Source organism: Procambarus clarkii, chromosome 80 (genome assembly GCF_040958095.1).
Source record: "Procambarus clarkii isolate CNS0578487 chromosome 80, FALCON_Pclarkii_2.0, whole genome shotgun sequence".
Classification (NCBI taxonomy): Eukaryota; Metazoa; Arthropoda; class Malacostraca; order Decapoda; family Cambaridae; genus Procambarus; species Procambarus clarkii.
Window position 1 is genome coordinate 9609622 of NC_091229.1, and position 18152 is coordinate 9627773.

The 18152-nt window shown below is 44.1% G+C and overlaps 2 protein-coding genes across 2 annotated transcripts in view; one reads left to right on the forward strand and one right to left on the reverse strand.

Moving 5' to 3' along the window:
- LOC123748832 (uncharacterized) overlaps positions 1-18152 on the reverse strand; it is a 212725-nt gene that overhangs the window by 23793 nt on the left and 170780 nt on the right. The window lies entirely within an intron of this gene.
- Positions 4981-6328, forward strand: LOC138357821 (uncharacterized). Its single transcript, XM_069314998.1, has 2 exons — positions 4981-5054; positions 5557-6328. The coding sequence occupies exons 1-2, from the start codon at positions 4981-4983 to the stop codon at positions 6326-6328; spliced, it is 846 nt and encodes a 281-aa protein (XP_069171099.1).

Here is an 18152-nt window from a genome sequence, read left to right on the forward strand (position 1 = left end):
AATGGCAGATTGTTATTTTCACTATTTTCATGTGTAAATCGGAGAACTGACTCTCTCTCTCTAGATGGCTTTTTAGATCAAATAGTTCATGAGTCTTTTTCTATTGCGAATATGTCATCTACATAACGGCAATATACAGTTGGTTTTTGTCTGCTACTGAAGACTCTGTCTTCGATGGTTCCCATATAAAAATTAGCAAAAAAAACTCCTAAGGGGTAGCCCATTGCTACTCCGTCTATTTGTAAATACATGTCTCCTTGTGGACTGATGAAAGGGGCTTCCTTTGTACATGCTTCGAGAAGACTCTTCAAGTGTGGCTCAGGTATGTCTAATTTGGGGGTGCTCTTGTCTCTGTATACTATGTCCAGTATCATTCCTATGGTTGTGTCGACTGGGACGTTGGTAAATAGGGATTCGACGTCCAGGGAAGCAATGATTCCATCGGGCTGAGTAGATTTGATTAATTCTAGGAAATCTGCTGATGACTGTAGACTATACTTACTTGGAGTGTATGGAGTTAGGAGTTCATGGAGTCTTTTTGCTAGGTGACATATAACATGAGTATTGTTACGGTGCCCTCTCCTATTTCTTTCGTTTGCCGGCTTAAAGAGTCATATCAACTCTCCCTACTGATTCTCTGAGGTTCAGGGAGTCTAATGGTATATGTGGCGACCAGACCGGCTGCCAGTTAAGGGAAGGAAGTTACATTATAAGTTGTAAATAAGGGGAAATTGGCGCCCTGATATAAAATGAAAGAGTATCCCCTAATGCAGATATGACCTTTTGGAAGGAACACTAGCCGATCGCGGATTGGCCGACTTAGGTCGCGGGCGACCAATCAGGGCCCGCCGTGATGTCACCGAGTGCCCCGGGCGGCACCAACATCAGAGTTGACCTAACCTCGGAAGCGAGAGGACGCGCCTCGGTCTGCTCTCAAGGATTTGAGGCTCTACAAGCCTTTCTTGGTGGATTAGTGCAGGCTATCGCAGCCCATCTCACGTATTGGAGACCCCGCGCTTCTGGGAAGCGAAAAGGAACCAAGTTTATTGAGCGAAAGAGTGCCAAACTTGGAAAATATTCGACGACGACGCTGGGCGGCGACGCTGGACGTTGGGGGACTGGAAAGGTGTGGCGGGCAAGCCTAGCTGTGACCGGGTCACATCCACTGAGGGTTTTGGAAGGACGACACCGTGTCTAGGACAAGGAGCAACGCCTTGTGGAAGGGGCGAGTGTGGGAAAATAGTGATTAGCTCAGCGCCTATCGATGAACCAGGATTGGGGTAGCTGAATCTCAGGGATTGGAACGGCGACGACGCGAAGGCTCCACGACACCTGAGGACCTGTGGAACGTCCTGGATCGTCAAGGATCGACCCAAGGAAGCGTGGGAACCTCACACCATCGAGGGACAGGCGTCGTGAGCCAGGAATGTAAGGTAGATCATTTTCCCTCCCATTACCCCTTGTGTGAGTAGGCTAGTTTGGCCACAATAGTTACCTATGTATGTGGCAACAGGACATTAATACTTTAGTAGTAGAATAGGCTGCAAGGCAGCTTGTGTCCAGGACTGTCAGAGAGGACAGTGTGTATTGATGGCAGGACAGTGAAGAAGAGGCGCCGCCGTGGTGAAGAGACCCTCCTGTGAGAGAGTGTGGGACTCCTGTCTTTCTGCCCAGTTGAAGGAGTGTTGGAGGTCGTGGAAGAAGAGGCTGACGATCTTCAGACTTATTATCCTTATTTTCATATTCATGTATTACTTGTGTTTGTATGTGTGATCATGTAATTTGCATCAGTAAATTCACACTTTTATCATTGTGTTTAAGTGTGCCTCCATTTATAATATTTCTCTATGAGCATACACGAAGGTTATCATAGTACCACCTAGGGAACACAACGTTCTCTATAGAAGTTCTTACTGCCTGGTGAGTGGTAAAGGCAGCACAGACTTACATAAAAGTGTACCCCTAGCCATCCGATCAGTATCAGTGCCTGAGTGGTGGCAACTATTAACGTAGTGGCTATAGAGAGGTAAAGGCACACAGACCTTCCTGGGAGAGTACCCTGGGCCAACAGTCTAGTAGCAGATCTATGGGAGTAGCAATCTTCTGGCTACAAACAATATATATGATACACCCACTGAACTGCATTGCTGGGGTGCAGATCTAACAACCCAGCTGGCGACCTTGGTAAGAAGAGGATAGAGAAGATAGGTGGGAAATGAGTTCCTGCAACCTTTTTGTCTGGCAGGCAAGATTCAGGGAGGTTATTGTTATAAGGTAAGCCTGAGTCTTCCTTCACTCCTCCACGGGTCTAGGCCGGAACTGTTAACAGCAGTTTCCCCGTGTTTGACTGAAGGGCTTCCAGGGTGAATCAGTGGCACCCCTTTTGTGGTAGAAGCAAAGACCTGCGGAGGTGGGCATTGTTGGTCCTCTCCTGTGTGACCAAGGAGACTCCGGTGAATCCCGGGAGTCGGAGGGGCTGAGTATTCGGATTTTTGAGCCCCTAGCAGCCAAGTGCTAGCAGAGCCCCGGCCCACCACCCCCACGTGACAGTATCCCCTTAAAGAAGAGTGAATGGGTGATTCCGTGACGTCATCGACGTCACGTATTTATACTACTCATAATCTTTTTATACAACAGTCTAGTGTTTAAATTTAATAAAAAAGTGTTCACTACGACTGAATATAATTTTCAACCCTGGGAATCTATTCCTTAAACATAAATAGAACCTTCAAACATTTGCGTTCGTCTCCCCCAGGGAGCGTCGTCACACACCACAATATCAACAAAGCACGCGCTGTAGAGTGGCTCTCCATGTGAGCTGATTTAACTCGTTAGACACCCAGACTACGTGTCAACAAGCAAGCAACCAGCAAAACAGCCTCTCAACAACCACAGCAACACCAGTATCCGTCTTACCAAGTATTTGTGTTTAATCTTGGCCATAGTTATTCATAAATAGGTAGGCAGTTATAATGCATGAACCCCCCCTCCCCCATAACCAAGTACGTTTACTCAGCTCAACACACTCATATTCCATGTCATACCTGGACTTATATATTTAGGGAAACATTGTTAATTCTTTAAACTCGGCAGGTAATTGTGATTTGGAGTTACAAGAAACAAAGCAGACAGTTGGCCTTCCATATAAGATTATTACCTAGCTGTACACCAAGCTTTGTAGGCCTCCAGACAGCCGCCATTACGTGGCACTCAGAGGCACAGGGCCACACCCAATTTTAATGCTACAATTACACAGCCTTAGCAGGCCCCATCAACAAGAACAGCTAAGCCCCTTTTTGTACAATACTGTAGACAGAATATTTATAATCATAATTCATTATTGCTATAATAATAGTAGATTAGACCACCATACGTGGTATGATTTATAATTTATATTTATTAGGTAAACAATTTGTGGTTTATGAAGGAGCCATCTCAAAGTGGTTTAAGCTGCAAATTGTCCCCCCAATTATGTGAGATAAATTTAGGCAGCTGAATGAGTACATACAGTCCACTCACTTACTTACTTAATTATTTACTTGCTTAATTAACTAACTTATTACTAAGAACTAACTAAAGAAAATAATCAAATAAAATTATCATAGTAAAGTCAATTAAAAAGAATTAAGCTGCTAGGATTTTTCCACAATAATTATGGTCCTCAACGAACTGGATTCATGATCCTGATTAGGATCTATATATATAACATTAGTGCAATATTTACACAATATCTACATATACATTAATTATAGCAGGAAGACATTGCTATACATTTTACATTTTTCTAGCCTAACTTTTTCAATCTCGGCAAATAGCAAATAGAACTTAAAACAAGCACTGTTATTGTTCCAAGGCCTGTACAAAAAGAACAATTGTGTTTTTCATTACAAGATATTGATAAGAGGCTAATTTACTCGTAAATGTATATGTTTTTTATAATATTAAGTGTTTATATAAACATTATTTTTTAATATTGCACCATTACTGTAACAATTACTTCATGCCACATTATTTACAACTAATTCTTGCACAAGGGTAGGACATTTTAGGCTGGTGTTGTATAGCAACCTAGTCTAATTTATTGTGCTAACCTGGTGTAAGGGTTAGAATTTTACACTTGTCTAGAGTTGAACATATATTACAACCTAGCAAGCACATATTTTTATGCAGTACTCATGACAACCCGAGTTGTGTTGTCTACATAAATAAATAATAAATAATAATAAATAAATAAATGTTTATTCAGGTAAGGTACATATATACAAGAGATTTTACAAAAGTTGATAGATTTATAAATAGAGCTCGTACATACAATGCCTAAAGCCACTATTACGCAAAGCGTTTCGGGCAGGAAAAACATTAATGACTAAAATTTAATACTAATTGAGTATAAAGAATAAAATGTGTTGAGAACAAATAAAAATAAAAAAGGGGGAAACATGGCTGAAAAAGCAGTACAAATACAATTAGGTCGACAAACAGCGTTGTTTAAAAAAACAGACATGAGTTGACAATAGAGGGGTAAGGTAGGTTACAGGGAATTTATTAGGTAGTGCTTCTTTTTTATCTTAAACTGGTTGAGAGAGGTACATATTATTACCTTAACTGTAGTAATAATTTAACTATAATCATTTCACCTTTGAGTGTTAACCTGTGTCTCTGTACCAACCAAGAGTGATAATGAAGGGCTAACTTGAGGAAATTCCAGCATTGATGCAGGCTTACCACTCAAATTATAGTGTGTATGATTATATAGTGTATTTTTTAAATGATAAGCAGCTCTAGTTCGGAAACTAGTGGCTCTACTAACTCAAGTGCCAGAAACAGTCCAAATCAGAGTCCAACAAGGCTTAGTATACCTTGAGGTGCTTCCGGGGCTTAGCGTCCCCGCGGCCCAGTCGTCGACCAGGCCTCCTGAAATTACATCTGCATTAGTACTGTATTAGTACATCTGCAACATGGCTAGCAAATACAGCCATTATGTCTACTCCCAAAAATGTTAAAGTGTCCCTCAATGGTATGAAGGGGCCACTTAACCCGACAGATCAAACAATGTGAGGATTTAAGTAATCAAACTCAAGTTAATTATGTAGAACTGGAAGGCCATTATAAGGTTGCACAGACCAAATATCAACATGTGCTCTTACAAATATTGAAAAATCAGGATATCCTCACAAACACCAATATCAATGAAGAGGCAATGGACGATGTAATACAAGAAAATGTAGATTACGAAGATATAGTGCATACAAAGTTACAACACTTTGACAATTTAATAACCATACATATAGCCAATACAAATATTGCAGCCACAGCTTCCCAAAACCAGATACAACCAGAAGTCAAATTACTATCACTCAGTCTCCCAACTTTCTCTGGTACAGAGGACGAGAATTAAAACCTCTTCTGGAACAAATTTGTCGATTCTGTGGATTCTAATGCCAATGTAGCAAAGACAACAAAATTTACATATTTACAAAGTATCTTAAAGAATGAAGCATTAAAGGTGCTCTGTAATCTGACCTTTACTGATGACGGTTATGACTGATGACATAGTCATCAGTCAGTCATCTTTACTGATGACATAGTTATTCAGCCCCTTAAGGATAATTATTCTAAGCCAGAAAGGACTATCAGATTTCTAACCCAGAAGCTGTTGGATATTAACCCTCCAGATAGTACAGCTGACTCACTCCAAGCCTTTAGATTGGAGCTTGAGTCCTTGCTCAAGGCACTTAAGAACAAGGTCAACTTGGACGAATCTGACTGGATAATCCAAGTCCATATGAAACGCAAATTACCCAGTGACGTACTGGATAAGTTGTTTGTCTTATATAACAAATCCTCTCTGAGAGTAAAGGAGATTTCCGAAGGTTTGCGTTCCATAATAGAAAGACAAAGAGATAACCCAGATGAAAAAGCTACATCTAAACCTTCGTCTACCACTAATAGTAAACAACAGAGTACAAACAGTACTTCAAACAAATCTAAAACAACTTCCTCCTCCCCAAAGTGGAAACAAGGCAGTATAGGCACATATGCAGTTGGTCCCTCCAAACCTACAGTTAATGCGTCACCCAAACCGGTGACTCCCCAAGATGCTGTTAACGTCTGGAAACCATGTGTGTTTTGTGAACAATCACATTCCATATACTATTACAAAGCTTACCCCGATCGTGCTACACGGATAAAACGACTCAAGGAGTTACGTAAATGTACCAGGTGTATAAGGGCACATAATCCCGACACCTGTACAACTCAAATACGCACCTGCAATAAGTGCCATAAGGGTCAACACCATACAGCACTTTGTGGGGGACTCAAGTAGAAAGTCTCCCAAACCACAGGAAGAGGAAGGAACTTCCACTTCAGTACAGCTTTGTACCGTGTTACCTGACATAAGTGTCTTCTCAACAAGGTCTGATCAGCTGTACCCACTGCTCAATTGATCATTAAAAATGGAGAGTCCAAAGTCACCGTACGTGGCTTATTTGACCAAGGATCCCAAATGACTTTTATCTCAAAGGAGTTGGTAGATGGCCTGAACCTGAAACCTGTACGAGAGAAATGAATAGACATAGATAGGATTCGTGACTAACTCAGGAGCCTGAGTCTTCAAGGTAGTACAACCTAAAGTACGTTTAGGAGGTTATGTCCAAACGATACAAGCTCTGGTAGTAGATAGATTCCCAACAGACCAATATGTATATAGTCTAGGGACAACAGCCAAATTCCTGAAAGAAAAAGGAATCAAATTGGCTGATAAAATCACATCAGACACCCTTTCCAATATTGGAATCCTTATGGGATCAGATGTCTACCATAAGTTTATCAAAGGAAAGGAAGAAAAACAAGGTATGAACTTGTTACCATCTGCAGGTGGCTATTTGCTAACAGGCCCAGTATTACGACTGAAGCAACCCGCACCTGTAGACCACCAACATGCCAACCCAGTAATGGTTGCATGACTAGGAGAACAGTCTCCACTGCAATTCAGAGACATGTCCGAGGATGAGCTTGATCCCCCTGTACATAAGCTATGGGACCTGGCAACTCTCGGCATTGTCCCTGAACAACATAGCCCAGATGACGACTGGACTTACAAACAATACCTGGACTCAGTTATCTACAGAGATAATCAATACTGGGTCAGGTTACCATTGAAGCTGAATCACCCTCAGCTACCCGTCAACCATTTTATGGCACAAAACCAATTAAGATCACAGGTGTTGCACTTACAAAGACAGCCTGAGAACTTGAAATTGTACCATGAAATAATACAGAAGCAACTCGAAGACAAATTTATCGAAATTGTCACAAATGATAACCCAAAGGAAGGACACTACCTGCCACACCACCCTGTACTGAAAAATTCTGCTACTACCCCACTACGGATAGTATTTAATTGCAGCGCTAAGACAAGGCAGAGTAGTGTTTCATTAAATGACTGCCTTCAAACTGGCCCCTAACCTGAACCAAAGGCTATACAACGTGCTGTTAAAGTTCCGTATTGGGACTTACGCATATACGGCTGACATCAGCAAGGCTTTCCTTAGGGTAGGTCTCCAAAAAGAAGACCGGAACTGTACAAAGTTCCTATGGATCAAGGATCATAACGATCAAACAGTGAATTAATCACTTACAGGTTTGTGTCTGTTTTGTTTCGGGCCACTTCTTCACCGTTTCTGCTTCAAGCTACCTTAGATACACATTTAAAGAAGTCCAATAGCCCAAACAAAACAGAAATTAGCAATAACTTGTATGTAGATAATTTTCAAGGAACAACCAGCAGTGAGAGTAAACTGTTGAACATATACCATGAGGCCAATCAAGAATTAATAGGAGCAAATATGCCTCTCCAGTCGTGGGTCTCCAACAATGCCAAATTAAATCAACTGATCACAACTGAATTTCCCGACTACTAGGTACCCGAGATGACAAAAGCACTAGGCGTCAAATGGAATACGACAACGGATCAGCTGACAATCAAGTTGGTGGAGCCAGATCCCACTACCTTAACAATAAGAAAATTACTCTCACAAGTCAGCAAACCCTACAACCCATTAGGACTATTAAGTCCAATCTTAATTAATGGAAAGTTGATAATGCAGGAATCTTGGCAACAAAAGATAGGCTGGGATGATCTTCTAACACCTACCTGACAAGAAAAATGGCAAGGGCTAGTGAAAGATTTAAGTATCCTAGAGTCTGTCAAGTTCCCTCGGAACACAGTAGTAAATGAAAAAGATCCAATTAAGCTACATGTATTTTGTGATGCCTCAGGAAAGGCTTATGGCACAGTAGCTTACCTGGTCTCAAATGGCAAGCCAATTTGCTCACATCAAAGGCCAGAGTGGCACCTTTAAAGAAAAGATCATTGCCACAACTGGAATTAACAGCCTTACTGCTAGGTGTAAGATTGGCTCATTATCTGATCAAGGCCTTAGGCAACATCCACTTTGAAGAAACAGTGGTATGGTTAGATAATGAGGAAGTGCTACAGTGGGTTAAAAACAATAATAGTAAGAATCCTTACGTGAGTAACTACGTTAAGGAAATACGAGAGTTGTCAGCAGGGTATAAACTAAGATATGTACCCACCAAAGAAAATCCAACTGACTATCTCTCCCGAGGCCTGATTTTATGGCAATTAATAAAGGCAGAGATGTGGTTAAATAGACCTCGGTGGCTAATCAGCGACCAGTGGCCTAAACAAAAGCCACAAGTCATTGTGACCAATGTCACTATTCCCACTGAGAACCCAGAACTACCTCGGACTTTGGTAATTGATCCTACTTGGTACTCTGAAATGAACAAACTAATAGGTGTCACCCAAGTAGTGTTTGATTTTCTAGAGAAAATAGGAATCAAGCATAAATTCCCTAGTGCCCTAAGGCACTGGGTCAAAAGAGCTCAGACAGACACATTCGGGACAGAATTTGACAATGTTCCTAAGAAGCTACAAAATGATCTGGGTCTCTGGTTAGACACCGACAATTATAACATAATAAGATGCGGAGGCCGCTTACAGCATGCTGATATAGATCTGGAAGCAAAAAATCAAAGATTGCTTCCTCATCACCACATAGTAAGTATACTAATTGTGTTACACATACACAAATACAGCACTCTGCATGGTGGGGTATTAGATACTTTCACAGACTTAAGACAACAGTACTGGCTACCCCAAGGTAGGCAGACAGTAAAATCAATAATTAAATCCTGTGTTATTTGCCGGAGATATGATGCCAGAGTGTGTCCATATCCAGGCCCTCCACTTCCTAAGGAACGAGTTGTACATATTCGTCTCTTAGAGACTACAGGAGTAGATTTCACAGGAGCACTAACACTAACTGGCACCAAGGACAAAAAACTAGTAAAGGCCTATATCTGTCTTTTTACTTGTGCCACAACAAGGGCAGTCCATCTAGAAGTGACTCCCAATATGAGTGCCGAGGCATTCTTACAGGCTTTCCGCAGGTTTGCTTCATGTAGATCCTGTCCTAAGTTAATGAAACAGACAATGGGTCCAACTTAATGGCAGGAGAAGCATGTCTGAGGAAAATCTGGACACACCCAAAGGTACGCACGGCCCTAAATCAACGGCAGTGCCACTGGAAATTCATACCACCCAGAGCACCATGGCATGGAGGCTTCTATGAATGCATAATTGGTACGGTGAAACGTTCTATACGGAAAACCCTACACTGCCAAAAGATTGACCTACAGGAGCTCCAAACCGTACCCATAGAGATAGAAGCATGAGTTAATAACCGACCACTTACCTACCTCTCTGGTGATGTTTTGCAGCGTGAACCATCATGTCCAGCTCATCTGATGTATGGGAGACCTCTCATCACCCTTGTGTCCCTTACGGACGAGGAACCAGAAGATCCTTCATATGTCCGAGAGAGCGATTTAGTTCAACATTTCAAACATCTATCATGGGTGATAAGTTGGTGGAATGACGTATGGACTCGAGAATACCTTACTGCTCTGAGGGAGTATCATTACGGGACGAACAACCCTTACAACAGAATTACCTTGAACTCTGGTGACATAGTTCTGGTGGATAGTGATGGACCATGCTCAGAGTGGCCTATAGGCCAAATAGTCTCTGTTCGTCCAGACAGCCAGGGCATCTTGAGAATAGTGAAAGTAAAATGCCGAGGCAACACTACTCTCAAAACATTAGAGAAATTAGTTCCATTAGAACTGGCAGGAAATGAAGACGTTCAACGACTTCCAGCACCCGAAACACCAGTACGGGACATTTGTCCTCAAAGGACTGCAGCACAACAATGTAAACTCAAATTAAAACAGCACTATAATTATGAAGGAGAAGAATAAAGTGATCACAGTCACTACCAGGACTTCGACCTATGTTCATCCTCCCCCTCAAAATTATGTCGGAAATCCGACACACATACATGAGTATCCCCTAACAGAAGAGGGAATGAGTGATTCCGTGACGTCATCGACGTCACATATTTATGTTACTCATAAACTTTTTATACAACAGTCTAGTGTTTAAATTTAATAAAAAAGTGTTCACTAAGACTGAATATAATTTTCAACACTAGGAATATAGCTTAATACTCTGTTCCTTAAACATAAATAGAACCATCAAACATTTGAGTTTGTCTCCCCCAGGGAGCGTCGTCACACACCACAACATCAACATAGCACACACTGTAGAGTGGTTCTCCATATGAGCTGATTTAACTCGTTAGACACCCAGACTACGTGTCAACAAGCGAGCAACCAGCAAAACAGTCTCTCAACAACCACAGCAACACCAGTATCCGTCTTACCAAGTATTTGTGTTTAATCTTGGCCATAGTTATTCATAAATAGGTAGGCGGTGATAATGCATGAAAACCCCTCATAACCAAGTACGGTTACTCAGCTCAACACACTCATATTCCATGTCATACCTGGACTTATGTGTTTAGGGTAACATTATTAATTTTTTAATCTCAACAGGTAATTGTGATTTGAGTTACAAGAAGCAGAGCAGACAGTTGGCCTTCAATATAAGATTATTACCTAGCTGTACACTAAGCTTTGTAGGCCTCCAGACAGCCGCCATTACGTGGCACTCAGAGGCACAGGGCCACACCCAATTTTGATGCTACAATTACACAGCCTTAGCAGGCCCCATCAACAAGAACAGCTAAGCCCCTTTTTGTACAATACTGTAGACAGAATATTTATAATCATAATTCATTATTGCTATAATAATAGTAGATTGACCACCATATGTGGTATGATTTATAATTTATATTTATTAGGTAAACAATTTGTGGTTTATGAAGGAGCCATCTCAAAGTGGTTTAAGCTGCAAATTGTCCCCCCAATTATGTGAGATAAATTTAGGCAGCTGAGTCAGTACATACAGTCCACTCACTTACTTAATTATTTACTTGCTTAATTAACTAACTTTTTACTAGGAACTAACTAAGGAAAATAATCAAATAAAATTATCATATTAAAGTTAATTAAAATAGAATTAAGCTGCTAGGATTTTTCCACAATAGTCTACTCCTGCAATTCATGAATGGGCATTCCGTATCTGTCCACTGTGGTCTTGGTGAGAATTTGAATACTTACTGTTTTAGGTAGGGCTCCATCCCATCCCTTTCCGGATGTGTCCTCTAACTCTCTTTAATCTTTACCTCCCGGGTCCCATGGAAACACAACCAAGTTGTTGTCTTCCGACGACCAGTCTGTAGAAGGAGGCTTCGTGCTTTTGTTTCTAACTTTTCCCCGGGCCTGAACACTGCACACACAATCAAACGATCCTGTAGCTAGTGGGACCACGTCGTCTACCGTTTCTTGAAATGTTGCCCAGTTCTGGTGTGCCCTGTGAATATAAGAACAGCCTCCGCATGGCAAGTCTTGTACGGGGATGTCATCACGGAAGTGTGTACATAACTGCTGGGTATCCCCTTCCCTCGACAATGAGTCCACATTGATGTGTTTCTTTCCTGCCCTGTGTTGGATCTTTAAGTCAAACTGGCTTACTTCTTCCAACCAACGAGCTAATTGATCTTGGGGATTCTTGAACTTAGTCAACCATACCAAACTGCCATGATTCGTTCGAATAATAAAAGGCCGGCCCAATAGAGAGTGCCGAAAAAGCCTGGTAAACCTCACGACTGCTAACAATTCCTTCCTGGTAATGCAATACCTTCTTTGCTCTGGGGTTAATGCAAAGCTGGCATAAGCAATTACTACTTCCTGTTCCTCCTGAACCGGTAGCAACTCAGCACCTATTGCCCAATCAGAGGCGTCGGTATCCAGGATAAATAGATCCTGTCCATTGGGTAGCCCTAAAACAAGGGTCGTAGTCAAAGCCGTCTTGATAGCCACGAAGGCCTCTTGGTGTTTACTTTCCCAATTAAATTTGTTTGCCCCGGTTAATGCATATAGAGGAGCCGCTAGCTCTGCAAATTCTTTTATAAAGGCCCTATGGTAGCTGGCTAATCCTAAGAATCGTTCCACATCCGTGGACGACCTAGGGGTTTGCTACCTCACCACTGCCTCTATTGCCTCCGGTTCCAATTCTAGCCCTATCCAGCCCAAGAATTCGACACGCTTTTTTTAAACAAGGCTCATTTTTGTTGCTTAAGGCGCAGGTCATATCTCCTGAATCTTTTAAAGACTTGTTCCAGGTTGGAGAGATGGCTCTGAAAGGACTCGCCCAGCACTAAGATGTCGTCCAAAAAAGCTAGCACGGTTTCCCAATTTAGTTCTCAGAGCACTAGATTCATGACTCTTGCATAGGTAGCTGGAGCATTACAAAGGCCAAAAGCCATTTTCTTAAACTCAAACAGACCATACTTGGTGATAAATGCCGTCTTTTTCCGATCTTCCTCGGCTACATTGATCTGGTAGTATGCTGAATTGGCGTCAAATTTACTGAAACATTCGATCCCTGCTAATGTGTCCAGCAATTCATCGACTAGCGGAAGCGGGTACACATCGTTTATGGTACGGGAATTCAGTTCTCGGTAGTCCACACACCATCGAACCGAGGTATCCCTTTTCCTCACTAACACTGGTGCCGATGCCCACTCAGACATCGACGGTGTGACAATACCTGCATCAAGCATGTGTTGAAGGTGTCCTTTTTCCTCCTGTGCAAAACATGCAGGTGTTCGTCGTATTTTCTGTTTCACAGGTCTGGCATTGCCTGTGTTGATGTGGTGTGATACTTCATTAAAAGATTCCAAATCAAATTCGCTTGCCGCAAAGACATCCTTATATGTCAGTAACAAATGGGTCAGTTGGCTCACCTGTTCTGCTGTCAGAGTTTCTTCTATGTCCCATAACATGCTTACCATATTGGTGGGTAGGTTGCCGTGGGTTTCCTGTGGTGCCTCCCCTACTAACCTTACAGACACTGCTGAACTGGGTAAAACCTCCCATGCTGCTTCTGCATTGGCCACATGCGTCTGTCTCTTCAATGTGATGTTCCGGTCTATTACATTAAGTACAAATATTTGTAAGGTTTTTCTTTTCTGGTGCAATATACGAATTATTGGCACCCTCCCGTCGTCCAAGGGTTCCACTAGGTATTGGGGCATGTTATTGTCCAGTTCACATGTGACGTTTGCAACCGACCGTGGTGGAATGACCGTGTGTTGAGACACTGCCACTTTAGCAGTGGCAGTAGGTCTGGTGTATTCTCCCTTCCCAACTGCATAGGAATAATTTGCCCCTGTAATATCATTTGAGATTGGGCCAAGGCCAGGCTGATGCCCTGACGTTTCATAAAATCAAGCCCCAGTAGCATGTTATCTTCAATTGGTGCTACATATACGTTTACTTTAAATTTCCTTCCTGGAATTAGTAATGTAACCGGCCCTACAAGTGTCCCGGGAATGCATATACATTTCCCCGCTGTATTGAGAGTGATCCGCCTTATTACCAGTAATAGGGGTATCAACTTTTGATGAACCTCTTGAGAAATAATTGTGACTTCCGCCGCTGAATCAACTATTGCTCTCACCATTACGTTCTCTACTTGAATCGGGATCCAGAACATGGAACCCGACCGTAATTGCCTAATAGTTATTTGTTCTTGTTCCTCTTTTTCTTGCTTATCAATGTCCCCGGGTGTGCCGGGTGGATCTACCTCATCCTCCCTGGGGGAACAACTACTCTCTTCTTGAGGGAACTCTTCCTCATCACCTACTTGCTGGAAATTTAAACCTACCCCCTCATGTTGATAGAAGTCTTCCTCGTCTTGCGACACATTAATTTTACCTTCGCCTATGTTCCTTTCGTCTGCCAGTGCTACCATTTCAGGCGCACCTTCTGAAAATGTTTGATCGGACTGCCACTCTTCCTGATGGATATCCAGTGCTGGTATTTGGAGGGTATACATTTTGAACCCTCGAGAAGGACCTGGTGTCATTGAATGTGGTGTAACCACAATCTGCTGGCCTGGTAAGTCGTGGGTCGAATCTAGGCCTCTTGAACCGACCAGTCGTTGTTTAAAGACTGATCCTCTTCCAGAAATGAAACATGATACTTATCGTTGGAATGCTTTTCCTGTTTATGGCCTTCATTCCAGCCACTCTTAGACCTTTGGCAATCGTGAGCAAAATGACCCTCTTCCCCACATAGGTAACAATTATTACTCCTCCTAGGTGAAGGGGTTCGTTGACCACGAGGTGATATAATAGCGTTTGTGAGACGCCTCAAACCCTCACATACTTCGTTCAATTTGTCACGAACCCCTGAGATCCCCGAGACAACTTCGTCTAGTTTTGCGTTCATTCCTGTCAATTTATCTAGCTTTGTATCTATTCCCGCAAGAGAGGGAGAGCCTGATCCAGCATTTATTTCACGGAGACCCCCATTACCATCACCTGATAGGCTAGCAGCCGGTGACGAATTTGGGGATTTTGTAGGTGTCCGTGAACGGAGGCAGAAAGCCAAATAACTCCGGGCTGGCTGTTCGTATTGGGAAGGTCTACCCACAGCATTTATCTGCACTACTGGCCCTTGGGACGTCTGCTGCTGGGAACCATATGAGGATGAACCTGCTGACCCATGAATAGCAACAGAATTATGCTGAAATGTCTGAGCCCTATCAATGGATTTTTCCATGGAAGAAATATTAGCGTTAGAAATATATTCTGCTAAACGCTTATCTAGCAAATCCTGACCAAATCGCATGATTGCCATCTGCTCTTCCTCTCCCATTTCCAGATGTTTGTAAGCTCGATGAGCCAAATGCTGGACTCTATCAGCCCATTCTTAGATTTCCTCACCATTCTCCTGGCGGGCCTGAGAAAATTTCATTATTGCTACGCCTAAAACCTCCCTATCTCCAAATTGCTTTACAAGCTTGTGCATCATGCGAGTGTAATCAATTGATGGTTCCCGGTCTAGTATCCGGTTGTAAAAATCACTAGCTTTGCCCTTAAGACACCAACCCTAGTTTGTTAGAGAAGTAGTGCCACGGCAATCTTTTTCTGCTGCCCCCTCCCCATCTGGCCCGTTGACGTCGTGAGGGGCTTGGTGGACGGCTGCTGGAGTGTGATGCTCTGTGGGGCAGTCCTCTGTCCTTTTCTGGCCTTGCACTCCTGCTGCTGTCTTCTCTAATTGTGCCGGATCGCTTTTCCTTTTCCTTATGTTTCGTTTTTCTCCCCCCTCTTCTCCTATCTGCTTGTCGTTTCCTGCCGACCTTTTGCTTGTTTTGGATTATTTCTTTGGACTTCTTCTATTTTGACGCCCGGGTGCTTGAGGAGGCATACTCTTGCACCCGTAGAACTGTAGTACCCAACGTCTCAAGCGAGGGGAATCTTTTATTGTCAATCCCCCTTTCGTCGCTGAACCCGATCTCGCCGGACTGACGGTTCTTAAGGTGGCGTTTGTGGGGCGTATACTCACGATGCACCCCTAGGGGGCCCCAGCTTGATTGGCGATAGCTTCCTGTTGGGTGTCCTGCCTCTAATTGTGGCTCCATGGTGGGTATGGGGACACATTCGTAGATGAATTTTTCTCTTCGTTTCTATGTCGTTGAATGTTTCCGTTGTACCCTCTCAGGCTCGTGGGGTGGGCGACCAAGCCCCCGAGTCGGCCTGTATTGGAAGACCAGGCTCTGTAGCTCCCGCTGCGTTTGGCCCCGACCTTGCTGCTCCTTTGACCGTCCTGACTTCTTTCCCCAGCTCCCCTCCCTCCTCTGTGGTTGGGTCGAGCCTCCAGCCCCCGGTGGTGACCACTTCGTCCCCTGGTGCGACTAAGTCTCTCGTTGTGACTACTGCGACTTTGTAACAAGTGCTGGAGGTTTGGGCATGGTGCCTCCGCTGCTCTGGGACTGTCTCTCTCTGTCCTTTGTGTGGGGGTGAAGGTCACTCTAAGTCGGAGTGCACTTCTCCCCAAGCTCGCTGCCTCAACTGCGGTGAGGCCCATCCTACCTTCTCCCGTGCCTGTGTCCATTACAAGCTTGAGGCAGCCGTCCTCAACCTGAAGCACCGGGAGCGTTTATCTTTTCCTGAGGCGAGGCGCCAGGTTCGCCGGCTACCGCCTTATACTAACATCTCTTATGCTCGCGTGTTGCGCTCTTCCTCTCCTCGTCCTTCCCCCCTTCCTCAGACTCACAACCGTTTCCGGGCCTTGGACCCTGATACGCCCACTGCCCCCTCCTCTGTCCCTTTGTGTTCTGTCCTGAGGGGTCCCCCTCCTGGTCGTCTGTCTGGGGTTCCCCTTCTTTCTACCCGGTCTGTCATGTCTCCTGTGTCTTCTTCCTCGTCCCCCTCCGATCCTCCTTCCCATCCTCTTCCTCCATCTATCGGCTCTCCCCGCCGCCTGTCGGTGCAGGCGGATGTCCATCGCTCTCCTAACGGCCGTCTTGTGTGCTCTCGTTCAGCTTCTCCTGTTGAGACACTAGAATCCGTTGCCCGATACGTAGTTGCTGGGACACCAGTCTCTTTAAGTCAGAAGCGTAAGCCTGGCTCCTCTCCTTCCTCCTCCCAGGCGGGTAAGAAGGCTTCGCTTTCATCCTCAGCTCCTACTTCTGGCTCTGTTGCTCCTTCCCCTCCCGTTTCAGTGATTGCACCCCCTGTTCCTGCTATGGAGGTTTCTTTGGCCCCTGCTTCCCTTTCGGTTGCTGCTCTTGCTGGGGTGCGCTCACCTCTTTCTACTCCCCCTCTTCCTGCTGCTGTCCTTGACTGCTCCTCTCCATTGTCTCCTCCTCTTCCTCCTCCTCCTCCGGACCCCGCCCGCCCACCTCTGATCTGTTCTCCCGTTTCCTTCCCTCCGTCTTTGCTCAGTTTACCCATGCCCCCTAACCCTGACTTTGCTGACCCTGATCCCGACCCTGATATTCTTTAACGTGCTCTGTTGCTCTTTCGCCTTTGTTTCTTCCTTGTTCTCTGTTTTTGTCCTTTCTCTTCTCGTCGTTGTCCATTCTTCAATGGAACGTTCGAGGTTATTACGCCAATTTCCTCGAACTCCAACTTCTGATTTCGCGGTTTTCGCCCCTTTGTGTCTGTCTCCAGGAGCCGATGCTTGGTGCTCGTCCTGGTCGTTTTCGTGGCTATTCCCTCCCCCCCCAGCCGTTGCTGGGGCTTCTAATTCTTCTGCTCTCTTGATTCGTGCTGATGTTCCCTTTGTTCCTTTACTTTTTCCTTCGCCTCTCCATTGTTCTGCTGCTCGTATCTTTGTGGGGAAATGGTACACAGTTTGTTCCATTTATCTCCCCCCGAGTGTCCCGCTCTCTCTTTCTGATTTGAAACACCTCCTAGACTCCTTGCCGGAGCCTGTGCTCCTGCTGGGTGACTTCAATTGTCGTCATTCTCTTTTGGGTGACGTTCTGACGAATACCCGGGGTCGCCTCCTTGAGCCGTTTCTCCTCTCTTCTTCCCTGTCTCTTCTGAATTCTGGTGAGCCCACTCATTTGGACTCTCGGACTCGCACCCTTTCTTGTCTTGATCTTTCTCTCTTCTCTTCTTCTCTTTACTTAGATTTCACGTGGCAGGTTCTTGATGACCTCCATGGAAGTGATCATTTCCTTATCCTTGTATCCTTTTTCTCTTTTTGCCCTTCCCTCTCTTTCCCTAGGTGGCAGTTTGCTAAGGCGGACTGGACCCTATTTACCCTCAGTGCTGCTCTCTCTGACCTCTCCCTTCTGC